The sequence below is a fragment of the Mobula birostris genome, chromosome 12 (genome assembly GCF_030028105.1).
Source record: "Mobula birostris isolate sMobBir1 chromosome 12, sMobBir1.hap1, whole genome shotgun sequence".
NCBI classification, from domain to species: Eukaryota; Metazoa; Chordata; class Chondrichthyes; order Myliobatiformes; family Myliobatidae; genus Mobula; species Mobula birostris.
Window position 1 is genome coordinate 21,707,935 of NC_092381.1, and position 17,883 is coordinate 21,725,817.

A 17,883-nucleotide genomic window follows, 5' to 3' on the forward strand; every position below is an offset into this window, starting at 1 on the left:
ATAACATAATAATCTGATCCTGATTCAGATTTTACTGTACTGTTCATTAAACTCTTTGTCCTCAAGTTAAAAATTTTGCTTTTTACATGCTGGCCCCTGAGAATTCCATACCATTAGCTCCCTAACCGATTCCGGGCATTACTTTTACCAGATTCCAGGTTTTTCTTTGAAGTAATGATGTCTGGCAGAAAGCAATGTCAGAACACAGGATAGGGACTGCTGCTTGGCAACTTTCTTTTCTATTGCTGGGGAGGGCGGCCGTTTTGCTGCTTGGCTGCAAAATCCAGATCAGCAAAAGAAATGTGTCTAACAGAAGTGGTTCTTTTATGAAATAAATTCAGATGACCTGTTATTTCCTAATATTGTAATTTCTTCTTTAGCATAGTGGAGTGAAATAACAACATCTATTAGAAACACAACAGATTTCTAAAGCTCCTGTAATTAAGATAAACTCTTTCCTTGTAATACAATATAACAGTCTTGAAGTACGTACATTGAGTAAACTAAGTACAAACTTTCAATAAAGTGAATATTAAGTGGCACCCTCAAATTACCTGTTTGAAGTGGCTGCAGGAGGAGCAAGACGGTTTTAGATATATTTTTTCCACAAGCATCCTCAATCTTTTCAAGTAAACCCAGCAGAATTTCCTTTGGGTTACTTATCTGCAAGAAAGGAGTATATCTTAGGGAAGCAAATTTGTATCAGTTTGAATGATGTTAAAGTTAACCAAGAATGAGATAAATTATATTCTCATAATTTAAGAAATAACTCTGTATTTCTTAAATTATGCCCATCACAAGTTCCTTGAGAGAACATTATTTATCACGCCATCATGTGGCAACTTAATGAACTTTCACTTTATGAAATTGACTGCCAAGAGTGAGCTAAGCACTAAATTTGGGTGCTACTTCAAAGCCTAGTCCTCGCCCAAACTATCTATGACAGAAACTTACAAAAGATCTACCTGAGCATTCATAAATCTATGTTAAAGATAAAGTTATTAAAAGAGATTTATTGTACAGAGCACTCAAAATTTGCATGTCATCAAGTTCTTCACAGACTTTCTGAAATTAACAGAAATACAACTGCTAAGTAGGCACAGCAAGTTCTCAAAGCAAAATTGACTAGATAATCTTATTTTATTCATGTTGCTCAGGCCAAGATTCTTTCTTCTTCAGATGTGCAATAGAACCAAAAAAAAATTACACTCAAACTTATAGATCCTACTCTGTATATGCTCTCTTACCTCCACAAGATGGTCTAGTATTTTCAAGCAGATTTCCCTGTCCTGCAACCGTTGCTCATCTTTCAACACACAATTAACAACAGGACCAACAAGATTCCAGCCCATGAAGTGAACAAAGTCCTGTAAGATATTAAATGCAAAGAGAAGAAACATAAAATACAATTATAAATTAAATGGGTACAAAATATATAGATATTTCATTCTACATGTTAGGAAAAAAAGATTGCACAGTTGCCCTGGCTTTACATAATGATAGTTAATCTTTCCATCCTACCGCAAAAGATTCCATTTAAAAGTGTTTCAGAAGGGAGTTGTTAGCTTCAATCTCAATTCCAAGTTGTAGCTTTGAGTACAATCTGATTTATTCAGTACATAATCTAGACTGCACCATATTGCAATCACGAAGATGTGTTAAACTGTCACAGCTATTATTTTATAGAAAGGAAATTTTGACTTCCTCAGTTTCACAAAATAGAAATCAAATTATGCAATTTATTGGTCTTTCCTGTGTAAATTGCATAAGTAAAAATAGGGGCAATATTTCAAACATAGATCAATTTTTGAGCATAATATGTAAAATAAACCACATGTTAAATATATTTGCTTTTTCCTGCCCATGAAAAGATTTTTTTTTCCCAAACTAGGGAACACAAATAAGACACTGCCTCCTTGATCTTTTGGAAATTTTATAAGGTTAACATTTTAGTTTTGCAATCAAATTTCACTGTAGTTATATTGGGTTTCTATATTTTCATGATTTCATTCATTGATCTATCAATGAATCTATCAGTAAACAATATCTGCAACCAAAGATGTTGTTACGGTGCAATGGGAAGTGCAAAAGATTTCTTCTTAGAACTAAATATTCAAACCATTTATCACCTTTGGGCAGTCATTTAAAAAGACAAAATCAAGACTTGCTCTTCACATCAGGATTCAATGCTAGCAACTTCAATTATACTAGCTTCTTTGAATTGTGTGATATTTACTGTTTCATCACTAAAGAATTGTAGAGAAGAGCACAGAAATATACTGTTTTAGCTATTACCAAATTGTTGAACCAACTTGTCTATAACCAGAAATTTTAAAAAAAACAGTGCTTTTAGTTTTCTTAACTAATCTAACTTTAAAAGATGCTGTCACAAATTTTAAAAATCGAGCAATGCACCTTTTGGAGTTAACTTTACTACGTAACAAAAATAATTGGTTTAGAAGCATTAACTACCAGAGTAAAAGTTTCAAATTATGATATACAGTAGATTCTGGTTAATTAAGCCATTGGTTAATCAGAGCAGCCTCGTATTTGCAACAGCTCTTAAACAACAAAACCTAATAGAGAAAATTGCCAGCATTCCCTTCATTTATTTGGGACACTACGCCATTTAATTGGGACAGGAGACTGCTGCTGAACATGTTCTAAAGACCATCAATCGCATGCACTTGTGTGGCTGATAGAGACTACACCTTGCTTAGAGCAGTTTTTAAGCAGCATCAGTTGTGTCCGTGTTCAAAAAGCAGTGAGTTTTGTCACTGATAGTTGGCGAGAGATAAGCAACCAGACAATTCAGAACCGTTTTGCTCACTGCAGTTTCAAGCATTCAAGCTTGGCAATACCAGAAAAGGACAGGAGTGAAAATGAAATGATTTCACTACTTCAACAAGTTAGGAACTGCAAAAAAATTGAAGATATCAATCATCTTGAATGTTGCAATGAAAATGGTTGTAATCATTGATAACGTTGTATGAAGGCAATCCACTTGGTGTCTGCACTGATCTGTCCATTGCTACACTGGATTAATTCCTCCGTCAAAAACTATTAGGAACTAATACACAGTTTTATAGTACCGCAGCATTTTAATTTGTTCTGTATTTCATTTAAATATACAATTTGTTACTCAGTTTGTCTTTTTTAAACCTTTTTAACGATTTCCATGAAACTTCAGCTAATTGAGGCAGCCGCTTAATTGGGGCAAAAATATAATGGTCCACATGTGTCCCAATTAACCAGCATCCACTGTATATCCACGTTAATAACATATCTTACTTTTGAATGAAAATGAGATTAATACAGGTTGAGTACCCCTTAAAAGAAAATTCAAAATCCGAAAACCTCCAAAATCCGCAACTATGATGTCACAAATGGAAAATTACACAAGGTACTGGGAAGGTTCCTAGGCAATGCACAGGTCTCTGCACACCATAGACAGTGCTGAGAAGTCATCTCACATACGTAATTAAAAGTTAGTGAAAAATGGAAAAATACTACATAAAGCAAAAAATGAGGATCTCAATCATGGATTGAAAGAGTGGATTCATCAACGGAGTAAACGTATGCCACTTAACAGTATGCTGATCACGAAACAAGCAAAGATCTATCACATATAGTCATACTTTATTAATCCCGGGGGAAATTGGTTATTTTCAACAAACTGAAAGTGGAATTATGAATATTCAGCAGGCTGGTTGCAGAAGTTTAGGAAAAGGCATAGCATTATACTTTTAAAATGTTTTTAAAAACTTTACATTTAAAGTGTCTGTTGATAATGAAACAGCAGAGAAATTCATTCATAAGTTTGCCAAGATCATCACTGTTGTAAATCCAACACCAGAACAAGTCTACAATGCTGATTGTTTTTATGCCTTATATAAACCTAAAAGAAGTAAAATACACACAGAAACATAGAAAACCTACTGCACAATACAGGCCCTTCGGCCCACGAACACGTACTTAATTTAGAAATTACCTAGGGTTACCCATTTTAAAGTTAAAATCTGTCCTGAGCCTTTGTGGCCCATCAGGCCTGTGCTTATGCTGGCTTCTGTGGCGTGAAGTGACAGAGTACGAGACTCCCCCCCGGATAGGATGCCAGTACCTAATTTCAGCTGGGTGGACTAGAGCAGTGTGTGGTTAAGTGCCTTGTTCGAAGACACAACACGCTGCCTTGGCTGAGACTCGAACCCATGACCTTCAGATCGTGAGCCCAACGCCCTAACCACTTGGCCACACGCCACACACAAGGTTACCCATAGCCCCCTATTTTTCCAAGCTCCGTGTACCGATCCAGGAGTCTTTTAAAAGACCATAAAGTATCTGCCTCCACCACCATCTCCAGCAGCCCATTCCACGCACTCACCACTCTGAATAAAAAAAACTTACTCCTGACATCTCCTCTGGACCTACTTCCAAGCATCTTAAAACTGTGCCCTCTCATGTTAGCCATTTCAGCCCTGGGAAAAAGCCTCTGACTATCCACACAATCAATGCCTCTCATTATCTTATACACCTCTATCAGGTCACCTTTCATCCTCCGCCACTCCCAAGGAGAAAAGGCAAAGTTCACTCAACCTATTCTCAAAAGGCATGCTCCCCAATCCAGGCAACATCCTTGTAAATCTCCTCTGCACCCTTTCTATAGCTTCCACATCCTTCCTGTAGTGAGGTGACCAGAACTGAGCACAGTCCTCCAAGTGGGGTCTGACCAGTTGGAGGACTGTGCTGTATATAGCTGTAACATTACCTCTCGGCTCTTAAACTCAATCCCACAGTTGAAGGCTAATGCACCATGTGCTTAACCACACAGTCAACCTGTGCAGCAGCTTTAGGTGTCCTATGTACTCAGACCCCAAGATCCCTCTGATCCTCCACGCTGCCAAGAGCCTCACTGTTAATACTATATTCTGCCATCATATTTGACCGACCAAAATGAACAACCTCACACTTATCTGGGTTGAACTCCATCTGCCACTTCTCAGCCCAGTTTTGCATCCTATCAATGTCCCGCTGTAATCTCTGACAGCCCTCCACACTATCCACATCACCCTCAACCTTTGTGTCAGCAGCAAATTTACTAACCCATCCCTCCACTTCCTCATCCAGGTCATTTATAAAAATCACGAAGAGAAAGGAGTCCCAGAACAGATTCTTAAGGCACACCACTGGTCACCAACCTCCATGCAGAATATGACCGGTCTACAACCACACTTTGCCTTCTGTGGGCAAGTCAATTCTGGACCCACAAAGCAAAGTCCCCTTGGATCCCATGCCTCCTTACTTTCTCAATAAGCCTTGCATGGGGTAATTTATTAAATGCCTTGCTGAAATCCATACACACTACATCTACTGTTCTACCTTCATCAATGTGTTTAGTCACATCCTCAAAAAGTTCAATCAGGCTTGTAAGGCATGACCTGCCTTTGACAAAGCCAAGCTAACTATTCCTAATCATATTATGCCTCTCCAAATCTTCATAAATCCTGCCTCTCAGGATCTTCTCCATCAACTTAACAAGAACTGAAGTAAGACTCACTGGTAAATAATTTCCTGGGCTATCTCTACTCCCTTTCTTAAATAAGGGAACAACATCTGCAACCCTCCAATCCTCTGGAACCTCTCCCATCCCCATTGATGATGCAAAGATCATTGCCAGAGGCTCCGCAATCTCCTCCCTCACCTCCCACAGTAGCCTGGGCTACATCTCGTCCTGTCCCGGAGACTTATCCAACTTGATGCTTTCCAAAAGCTTCAATACATCCTCTTTCATAATGTCTACATGCTCAAAATTTTCAATCTGCTGTAAATCAATCGCCAAGATCCTTTTCCATAGTGAATACTGAAGCCAAGTATTCATTAAGTACCTTTTCTATCTCCTCCGGTTCCATACACACTTTTCCACTGTCACACTTGATTGGTTCTATTCTCTCATGTCTTATCCTCTTGCTCTTCACATACTTGTAGAATGCCTTGGGGTTTTCTTTAGTCCTGTTCGCCAAGCCTTCTCATGGCCCCTTTCGGCTCTTCTAATTTCATTCTTAAGCTCCTTCCTGCTAGCCAAATAATCTTCTAGATCTCTATCATTACCTAGCTTTTTGAACCTTTCGTAAGCTTTTCTTTACTTCTTGACTAGATTTTCAACAGCCTTTGTACACCACGGTTCCTGTACCCTACCGTCTATTCCCTGTCTCTCTGGAGCGTACCTATGCAGAACGCCACGCAAATATTCCCTGAACATTTCCCACATTTCTGCTGTACATCTCCCTGAGAATATCTGTTACCAATTTATGCTTCCAACTTCCTGCCCGATAGCTTCATATTTCCCCTTACTCCAATTAAACGCTTTCCTAACTTGTCTGTTCCTATAACTCTCCAATGCAATGGTAAAGGAGATAGAATTGAGATCACTATCTCCAAAATGCTCTCCCACTGAGAGACCAGACACCTGACCAGGTTCATTTCCCAATACCAGATCAAGTACAGCCTGTCCTCTTGTAGGCTTATCTACATATTGTGTCAGGAGACCTTCCTGAACACACCTAACAAATTCCACCCCTTCTGAACCCCTTGCTCTAAGGAGATGCCAATCAATATTTGGAAAATTACAATCTCCCACCACAACAACCCTGATGTTATTACACCTTTCCTGAATCTGTCTCTCTATCTCCTCCTTGATGTCTCTGTTATTATCGAGTGGTCTATAAAAACACCCAGTAGAGTTATTGACCCCTTCCTGTTTCTAACTTCCACCCACAGAGACTCAGTAGACAATCCCTCCATGACTTAATCCTTTTCTGCAGCCGTGACACTATCTCTGATCAGCAGTGCCACATCCCCACCTCTTTTGCCTCCCTTCCTGCCCTTTCTGATACATCTAAAGCCTGGTACTCTAGTCTAAGTAACCATTCCTGCCCCTGAGCCATCCAAGTCTCTGTAATGGCCACACATCATAGCTCCAAGTACTGATCCACACTCTAAGCTCATCCACTTTGTTCATGAAGCTTCTTGCACTAAAATAGACACAACTCAAACCATCGGTCTGAGTGCATTCTCTGATTCAGGTATTCTCTCAATGCTGTTTTTGTTACATTGCACACATTATAATTTCATATTAATGGTATGTAATAATTTTTTCTGTTAAGTACATGAACAAGTGTAAGACAAAGATTGCCTACAGATTGAACATAAATTCAGAGTCGGAAATGTGATCCTATAAGACACTGGAGTAGAATTAGGCCATTTGGCCCATCAAGTCTGCTCCACCATTTCCCTCTCAACACCATTTTCCTGCTTTCTCCCCATATCCTCTCACACCTTGACCAATCAAGAAACTATAAACCTCTCCCTTAAGTGCACCCAGTGACCTGGCCTCCACAAGCACCTGGGTCAACAAATTCCAGATTCACCACCCTCTGGCTAAAGAAATTCCTCCTCAGCTTCGTTCTAAAGGGATGTCCCTCTATTTTGAGATCACAAGCTATCTCATTATATAGTCCAAAATCCAAAAAAATCCAAAAGACCTCCAGCTCCAAGCATTTCGGATAAGGGTACTCAATCGATATTACAAATTGCTGAAATTATAATAGTTACCTTATTTTGTGCATCCTGCAGAATTTGCAAAAGTTCAGCTGCATACCCTTCTTCCAGGCACTGGCAGGTTGCCAACTGAAATAAGCTGTGATCTTCTTCTTTAAACTCTGTTTCAGGTAAATCTCGCTAAAAGAAGTAAAACAACTCTCTTACGTTGAACGTGAAACAATTGTAAACAATTTTAACCAATACCATCTCAATTGAAACATCTGCATATTACAAATATTTATTGCAATGTACATATAAATTAAGAAGCAGCAGGGCCAGAGTTGGGTATTTAACCTCTGGGCCCACTCAGCTATTTACTTGCTAAACAGTGATCCAACTCCACATACATTATCTTATCCCTTAATATATTTGATTAGCAAATGTCTATCAATTACAGATTTAACTGACCAGGCAATGATTTAGACTTGCAGTAAAGTCCTCAGTGCTCCTAACCTTCTGCGCATAAAATAGGTTTTCTTAGTATAACACCTACAAACCTTTGCTTTAATTTTTAGAATTATCCCCCCCGCCCACTACTAGTCCAAGATGATACAACTAGTGAAAATCTCTATTTACCCTACCAGTTCCATTAAATGGTTTGAAACTTTGATCAAGTCACTCCTTAACATTCAAATTTCCAAAACACATGTGGCACAGTGGTGCAAGTGGTAGAGATGCTACCTCACAGGTCCAGGAACCCAGATTCAATCCTGACATCAGTCTATCTGACTTTTGCACCTTCTCTGTGTCACTTCAAGTAATAAAATTTCCTCCCATGCCCAATGAGACTGTGAACTGCCTTGGTGTGTAGATGAGTAGTAGCATATGGGGTGAAGTTGTTGGGAATTTGGGGAGAATGAATTCCAGAGAAATGAGATTATTCTGTCAGCTTACATAAATTTGATAACACTGAAATGGCCTCCTCCAATGCCATAAGGAAATAAGGAAACATAGACACAAGAGAGGGATTAAGCAAATCAGGCAGCATCAACAAGAGGGAAATAAACAGTCAACATTTCAGGCCTTCATCAGTTCATCAGAAATATAGTGCAATGCAAAATTAGTTTGTGTCATCTTGCCTCTTAATTTAATCTTCACTGTCCAAGTACTATTCTGGAAAATTCATGTTACATCCCTTCCAATATATTCATAACGTGGTACATGCAAAACTACACAAAATATTTCTGGTGTGGTCTAGCCAGTTTTTAAACCAGGGTTACTGGATTGTAATTTATCCCCTGAAAGCAAGTCCAAAGTAAACTTTACGCTGTACAATAATCTCAAACCCAGTTAGATTTCCTCATCATATTTCTGTGCTGTAGGCATTAATTTAAATTATATTACATTAGCAAAAAAATGTTAGGCAACCTGTAATTTATTTTCAAATATATTTCATTTATCCTTCAAAATGAAAAACTACAGCAATGTGAAATACTGTTTCTCAAACAAATATATTGTAAATCAGCTATCACCTTTAATAGACACCTCTCTGTTATATCTATAGTTAAGTAGAACAAATGGATCAATTATTGTAAAAGAAATAAAGTTTTTACTGGATCTGTTGCCCAACCAACTGAGCACTATGCTTCAAATTTGTAAATATAACTAAAGGGAAGATATTGTAGATCAGCATTTCCAAGGAAGACTGCAATGTTGATAATCCACCATGCTCAAGACTTCGATGGTTCCATTTTATATCAGAGAATATGTATAATATACAACTTAAAATTCTTACTCTTCGCAGACATCTATGAAACTGAAGAAAACCCCCAAAGAATGAACGAGTGAAAGACATTAGAACCATAAATCCACCTCACCCCACTTGTTCCAGCAGAAAGCATCAGCCCCACCACCACCCACCATTCAAACAACAGCACAGCCCCTAAAGAGACCATCAAAAACCACTGTTCATTCTAACAGTTCAACATCCCACAGGCTCTCTCACTAACGAGGGAGAGAGAGGTATACTGCCAGATTTTCCAACTACCAGGTATTATTCCAATTAACAACCCAATACATTCTTAATTCATTTTTTAGATGTTAACTGGTATTATAACAAATTTTGCAGTGAACCAGATGTGTTTCCAAGGAGAGCAAGAACCAATAGCTTTATGAGTTTCAAGGGAGCACAAGAAACACACTCAGTGAGTCAGTGTTGAACCATCAGGATTTCTGGATAATGGATTATCAGTTTTACTGTTTATTCACTCATGTATGGAAAAAAAAGTACATAAAGGATAATTAAATGTACCAGTACTTACACATCTCCCGATTACCCCCTGCAGTTCTTTCAAAGCCATTTTGGTGCTCCTTTCTATCCACACTTAAAACTGGAATATACAATAAAAAGTGTTTATATGGTGTCCTTCACATTGCTTGGCAAACATTACAAAGTACTTTTAAACCCCAGTTGAAGAATGCTCAAGTATGGAGATGAGCTGCAGGCTTAGAAACATCTCAATCATGTATAATGACAGAAGATCCCACATTTGATTCACAGTCTATGCAGAGTCAGTATTTTTGGTGTTAACTGATTTTTGTCACCTTGCCACTTAATGAACTGAAATGGAACACTCTAGTTAATATACCACAAGCATTTATGTCATGAACTGAATTACAACTTTCTATCACATTGTGTCCTAATAGCTCCCTTACTTTCATTCATTAATGGGTGGCAAGGAGAAAGGGCGGTTTAAGCAAAATGAAAACTAAACTTGTTATCTAAGTTAACTCATCTCCCTGATGACAGTGTGGTGAATCCCACATGGTATGGCACTATCTACAAATCAGGAATTACGGTTTCAAAATTCCACTCTTTGCAAACTGACTGACATTGACTAAGGTTACACAGTCATCCTTATCTGTGATTTGAAATCAAGAACTATTAGAACCATAGAACATTACAGCACAGAAACAAGCCTTCTGGCCCTTCTTTGCTGTGCCGAACCATCTTTCTGCCTAGGCCCACTGACCTGCACCTGGACCATATCCCTCCATACACCTCTCATCCATGTACCTGTCCAAGTTTTTCTTAAATGTGAGCCCGCATTTACCACTTCATCTGGCAGCTTATTCCACACTCCCACCACTCTCTGTGTGAAGAAGCCCCCCGCTTAATGTTCCCTTTAAACTTTTTCCCCTTCACCCTTAACCCACGTCCTCTGTTTTTTTTCTCCCCTAGCCTCAGTGGAAAAAGCCTGCTTGCATTCACTCTATCTATACCCATCATCATTTTATATACCTTTATCAAATCTCCCCTCATTCTGCTATGCTCCAGGGAATAAAGTCCTAACCTATTCAACCTTTCTCTGTAACTCAGTTTCTCAAGTCCTGGCAACATCCTTTTTTAGATTATTGTCATTTAGAAATGCATGCATTAAAAAAAATGATACAACGTTCCTCCAGAATGGTATCACAAGAAAACACAGGACAAACCAAGACTAAAACTGACAAAACCACATAATTATAACATATAGTTACAACAGTCCAAAGCAATAACATAATTTGATAAAGAGCAGACCATGGGCACAGTAAAAAAAAGTCTCAAAGTCCCGAGAGACTCATCATCTCATGCAGGCGGCAGAAGAGAGGAACTCTCCCCGCCATGAACCTCCAAGCGCTGCCAACTTGCCAATGCAGCACCACAGGAAGCACCTGACGCAGCGGACTCTCTCCCTCTGAAAACTTCGAGCCTCCGACACAGCCTCTCCGAGCACCATCCTCTGCCCAGCGCTTCGACCCTGCCCCGGCCGCCGAGCAACAAGCAAAGCCAAGGACTCGGGGCCTTCCCCTCCGGAGATTCTGGACCACACAGTAGCAGCAGCGAAGCAGGCATTTCAGAAATTTCACCAGATGTTCCTCTGTGCTCTCACTTCCGTCTCCATCAAATCAGGATTGTGCACGGCACCCTACTTGACAAATAACAGACATCCCCACCGGAGTGGCCGCTGCGAGCTGCGTTGCGCTGCCATCTTCTCCTCCCGAGATTTAAACCTTTTCTGCACTCTTGTAAACCTTCTCTGCACTCTTTCAACCTTATTAATATCCGTCCTGTAATTTGGTGACCAAAACTTGTCACAATAGTCCAAATTCGGCCTCACCAATGCCTTATACAACCTCACCATAACACTCCAACTCTTATACTCAATACTTCGATTGTAAACGTCGACTGGGCAAACAGAACTTGCAAACCCATCTCAACATCTTGGGAAATTGCGGCACTCATATCACTAACGCGGCATCCACACCAAGGTGAAGCTGTACCAGAGCTGTGTTCTGTCCACACTCTTTCAAGGGTCGGAATGCCGGTACCTGACAGAGAACAACCTTGGTTCCACACCATGAGCTTCTGGAAGATCATCTGCATTTTCTGACCAAAAAAGATCTCCAATCACACCCTACTCCTAAGGTGTCACCAAGAGGATATGGCCACAGTCAACATGAGGAAACATTGGAGATGGATTGGGCAACTCCATCATCAAGGCAGCACTTCACTGGACCCCTGAAGGACGGAGGAAACGTGGGAGACCAAAGACAACTTGGCGTCATACTGTACAGGCAGAAATGAGGACCCTGAACCACACCTGGGGCACAATAGTAAAGGCGGCTGAGGACAGACAGAGATAGAGGGCCTTCATTGCTGCCCTGAACTCTACGGCATAACAGGCACTAGCTAGCTAGCTACATCACTATGGCAGTTGAAGCGAAACAAAACAAGCTGTTTAAAATCAACTTTTACACCTTGTGACTCAGTCCATGTGGGAAATGACCCATCAAGCATTCTTAGAAACTCCAAGTGTTACATTTTATAACTTCAAAACATTAAACTAATTCAAACGAAAACATGGGAGTCCAACATACAGGTCTAACTTCGAGCTTACTGTAAGCGAGGCATGCATGCATCCTGTGGTTGCGTGGTGACATATGCAATTCATATATACACAGTATACTATATAATACAACTACTATATAAAGACATCCACAGCATAGTACTTAAAGCACTATGGACGAATTCTTACTCTTATGGGATAATGTCATTCCTGACAAGGAGCATCAATTGGCTTGAATTTTCTAAATTGACTCTGCTCTCCTCAACTGATCAATGTGTTATCTCTAGATGATATCAGATGCAATCTCTAATGTGTAGGAGAGTGACCCAGTTCTGTCCTTAATCTTTCTGAGTACCCTCTTTTGATCACCAATGTAGTCCCTTGCCAGTACTGCTTGTCCAGGAGTGAAACAGCAAAACTCCTTGTTTGAGGAGATGCACACATGAACAGAAGGGACGGCCCAGGAACAGCATAGTTGGTTGTGGAGTGTCTTGCATTTTGATATGCAAGGAGGAAACTGGCAAGCTTCTGAATCTGTGCAAGTGTAGTGCATTCTGCTGATACTGCTCACAATGCATTCTTTAGACTCTGAACAAACCTTTCCACCAAGCCATTTGTAGCTGGGTGGTACGATGCTGATGTAATATGTCTTATTCCATTCATTTTTCAGGAATGATTAAAACAGTTTCCTCTCAAACTGTGGTCCATTGTCACTAACTAAGTGTTCTGGAACACCAGTCCTTGGCAAGAGGCTTCTAAATACATCAAGAGTGTGCAAGGCTGCAGTGGAGGCTATTGGTAACACTTCTAGCCATTTGGTAGCTGCTACCAAGAAATTTGTGCCCATGAATGGTCCAGCAAAATCCACATGAACACTCTGCCAGGGCAATGCAGGCCATTCCCAGGGATGGAGAGTTACTCTTGGCATCTTCTGGATGTGTTGGCACCCCAAACAGTGCATGGCAAGCTGATCCCAGGCCACCAGACAAAGCTTTGAGCCAACACTTTCATTTTAACAACACTGAGGTATCAGCTTGCAGCTCCTCCAACACTTTAGTTTTCAGCTTGGATGGCACAACAATTCTCAATCCCCACATAAGGCAACCTGCAGCAAGGACAAGTTCATCATGGCGCTGGTAAAACTAGGGAAACTGGAGATCCTGCTGCACATTCCAGCCATGTTTGGTGGCCATGTATACCTGAGACAGAGTGGGGTCTTTTCTGGATTCCTTTTGGATAATCTCTGCAGTTATAGGGAGACTTTCGATTTGCCTTGGGTAGAATACGTCAAGGGGAGTGTCTTTTTTAGTAAACTTTTTCCAGTACTTCCTTTTCCAAGGGTATATGGGACAATCCATTGGCATTCCCATAATTAGTAGTCCCCTTGAATCCAATCTTGTAATTGTGTCCTCCAAGAATCAGAACCCATCTCCGCATTTGTGCTGCTGCTGTTAGTGGTACACCCTTCTTTGGATTGAGAAAAGACACCACTAGTTGATGATCAGTAATGACGATAAACTCGCTCCCTTACAAGTACTGGTTGAAATGATTTACACATCAAACCTGACTCAAGGGCTCCCTGTCAATCTTTGCATAATTTTTCTCTGCAACAATTAGGAAACGTGACACCTCAGTTATGGGGTGCTCATGTCCAACACTCATAACATGTGACGTGACTGCCCCTGTACTATTAGGCGAGGCATCACAGGCAAGCTTCACTGGATGATGTGGATCATAACTTGTGAGAACAGCGTCTAATGTCACCATTTCCTTAACCCTTCTGAAAGCCATCTCACACTGCTTTGTCCATTGCCAATTCTTCCCGATCTGCAGTACAAGGTGTGGACCACAGTAGCCAGGTCTGGCAGGAACCTGTTATAGTAGTTGACAAATCCTAAAAAAAACACAACTATGGTTGGGCCTGTGACATCCACCACTGCTTGAATTTTCTCAGCACACTTGTGTAATCCATGTGCGTCAATCATGTGACCACAGTAAGCGATACTTAGGTTAAAGAATTCACACTTGTCATGTCGTGCTCTCAACCCATATCTTCTAATCTTTTCAACACTGTCTTGAGATTTTGGAGATGTTCCTCGTCATCCTTACAGGTAACAATGATGTCATGCAAGTAGCACCATGCCTGGACAGCCTTGCAGCACCTGCTTCATTTCTATCAGAGTACAGGTGCAGATGCTACTACAGAAATAAGCATATTGTTTATGGTGAGGAACACTCTGGACTCTTCTTCCATCTCCATCTGCAAGTAGGCCTTAGCTAAGTCCACTTTGCCGAAGTGCTTTCCTCCAGAAAAATTTGCAAAGATATCCCCTAGCCTGGGCATAGGGTATTGATCTATTTTCAGTACTGGATTGACAGTAACTTTAAAATCACCACAGGTTAGGACAAACCCATTCTTCTTGGCTGCTGGGACCACTGGCAGTGCCCATGGGCCCACTCAACCTTGTAAAGAATTCCTTCGGCCTCCATGCAATCTAGATCCCTAGCTATTTTGTCTCAGATGGTTAAGGAGTTGAACGGGCTTTGTAAAACTTGGGTGCAGCATTTTCACTTAACACTATTTTACCCTTGATATGTTTGAGTTTTCCAATGCCATCCTTGAGCACTGCTCAGGCATCATCCAGTATCTTCCTTAATTTGCTTTCATATGGCTTCACTGTAGGGAATGTGGCATGCAAATATTGGATGGACCTCCAAATCAAGTTGTAGTTGTCTCAGCCAATCATGCCCCCAACAATGTTGGCCCTCCATGTGGATGTTGGTTGTGGAACTGCAGTTACAAATATCATTCCCACATGAGTTAACTTTTCTCCAGTATCAGTTCTTCATTGGAATCTGCAGGCTTCAGTTTCATATCTTTGAAAAGCCTCTCAAACTCTTCTGTAGAATGACTGAAACAGCCGAACCATTGTCTCATTCCATTTTAATTAATTTACCATTCACTTCTGCTGTAAGCCATATTCCTTGTCTATTGTTAAAATTTTTACATTAAAAATCTCAAGGTTAAAGTCCTGTGTCACTTTCATCATTATCAGACTTTTCATCAACAGTGCTTTTTGAAATTGCAATTTGATTTTTTAGCTTTTTCTCTTCTCTGTGCAGTCCATTTAATTTTATCTGCCTGACATGCTCTTTGTATGTGTCCTACTTTGTTGCATTTTCTGCAAGTTTTGCCTTTAAATCTGCATTGGTCTGGTGTTACCCTGCCACATCGGTAACACAATGTATTCAACCTGGCTGGTTTCTGTTCAGACATTGCAATTTTGTTCATGCCCACTTTCATTCCTGACTGCAACTCAATTGCATCTCTGTCTGCTGTTTCCATTGAAACTGCGATTTCAACTGCTCTTTCAGATCTAAGTTGTGCTTCAGTTAGGAACCATTTTTGAAAGGTGTTTTCTTGTAAGATTCCACAAACTAAATGATCTCTCAGTGCATCATTAAGCCCATTAGCGAACTGACAATATTCAATCTCTTCAATTCAGCCACAAAGCTGAAATGGATTCCCCTTCCTTCTGATTCTGCTTATGAAACTTAAAGCATTCCGCATCAACAATTGGCTTCGGTTCTAAGTGTTCCTGCATCACGTTAACAATATCAACAAAGCTCATACCTGCTACTTTAGTTGGAGCAGTCAAACTTCAAAGCAAACTTTATGCCTTTAAACCCAAACCACTCAGCAAAATTGGCACTTTCTTCTCATCGTCTATTTCATTTGCCTCAAAATACTGTTCAATAGGTCAGTACACATGAGCCAATTACCCGTTGTGTAATGAAACTCGTCAATGTTTCCAATGTAGTCAGCCATTTATAATCCGGTAATTACTCTTTATGCCTTTTATTTAAACTCATCCATTTTTCACTGTGCTTTTCTTTGATCTCGAATGTCTCACAGTGCTTGAATGGGTCAGTAGCCACCTCGGATTCGTTTTAAAGATGCCTTGTCGCCAATGTTATGTTTTGTAACTTCAAAACATTAAACTAATTCAAAAGAAGACATTCAATCCAATATGCAGGCCTAACTTCGAGCTTACTTTAAGCGAGGCGCACGCGTATCACATGGTAGCATGGTGACGCATTCAATTCACATAGTTATACATACAACTTAATGAATTATTTAAACGAACAAGAATGCTTAATCAACACACAAGATTACTAAAATAATACTTAAAAATTTAAATACACAACACCAAACACATATATAAATGAGCAATTAGTTCTGAAAATGTTAGATTCACACAAAAAAAAATAATTGGAACTGCTGGGTGTGTATCAATATCTATTGAACATGACAGTCTCGTCTGAAAGATATTTACCATTTATTCTGACAAATGAATCAGAATCAGGCTTAATATCATAGGCATATGTCATGACAATTGCTAACTTTGCAGCAATTGTATATTGCAACTTTACAATGCAATACATAATATAGAAAAAACCTTAATTAGAGTATATATGTATATCAAATAGTTAAAGTTAAGTAGTGCAAAAACAGAAATAAAAAAGGTAGTGAGACAGTGTTCATGCTTTCAATGTTCATTCAGGAATTGGATGGCAGAGGAAAAGAAGCTGTTCCTGAATCACTGAGTGTGTGCCTTCAGGCTTCTGTATCTCCTTCCTGATGGTAGGAGTGACAAGAGGCCATGCCGTGGGTGGTGGGGATCCACAATGATGAACTCTGCCTTTTCCAACATTAAAAAAAATCCATTTTTGAACAGAAAGCATCTTGCTCCAAGATTTGCCTGCTGCCTGTCTCCTGGTTTCAATTATCGGTTAAAAGACAACTTTTTGCCCTGAAATATAAAAGACAGCTACACTGATTTCAATCCCTGTCAACAATCTGCCAAGTCATAAGCGTTATTGCTGACAGCATACTAAATGGTGCCATGCTGAGCTTTGGTCACCCTATTATAGAAAACATAGTTAATCTGAGACGAGTGCATAAAAGATTTACCAGAATGTTGCCAGGATGGGGGGCCTGGAGCCGGTCGTCGTCGTGGGCTCCAGGCGGGCAAGCTTGTGGTCCTTCTCGGACGCGAGAAAGGAGAAGAAATGACAGTTGGAGCCGTGAATCCGGCGGAGAATGAAGTATTGGAGAGGTCCATGGCAGATGGTAGAGAGCGAGGCCCGGAGTGGTGGCAGAGAAAGGGACAGGGCCCATAGGTATCTCCGCATGGCACTGAGTGTGGCATGGAGAATCCGGCGGGAGCAGCGGCCAATAAAACAGAGATACTTGGGATCCTCACTGGACCCCAACCGGGAGGCCTGGAACCAGAGCCGGAATCCCTGCGGTACAAGATGGTGGCGGAGACACGTTCCCAGGAAGGAGATGTGGCTGTGGTAGCGGGTCTAGATCAGGAAGTGGTCTAAGAGTCAGAGAGAGGCGGAGATCACAAAGGGGGAGCAGTGAGATAGGGTCTCACTGAGCTCCCGTCGA

The 17,883-nt window shown here is 40.4% G+C and overlaps 1 protein-coding gene across 3 annotated transcripts in view; it reads right to left on the bottom strand.

The window, feature by feature from the left end:
- Positions 1-17,883, bottom strand: part of glmna (glomulin, FKBP associated protein a) — a 55,778-nt gene that overhangs the window by 31,078 nt on the left and 6,817 nt on the right. For all 3 annotated transcript variants that reach the window (XR_011887967.1, XM_072273431.1, XM_072273430.1), the window contains 4 exons: positions 9,858-9,926; positions 7,609-7,734; positions 1,248-1,367; positions 555-663 (listed from right to left, as the gene is read on the bottom strand). Coding sequence is in view for 2 of the 3 variants with exons in the window: in XM_072273431.1 (XP_072129532.1) it covers positions 555-663; positions 1,248-1,367; positions 7,609-7,734; positions 9,858-9,896 (394 nt within the window). In the remaining variant the exon portion in view is untranslated. The remainder of the gene's footprint in view (positions 1-554; positions 664-1,247; positions 1,368-7,608; positions 7,735-9,857; positions 9,927-17,883) is intronic.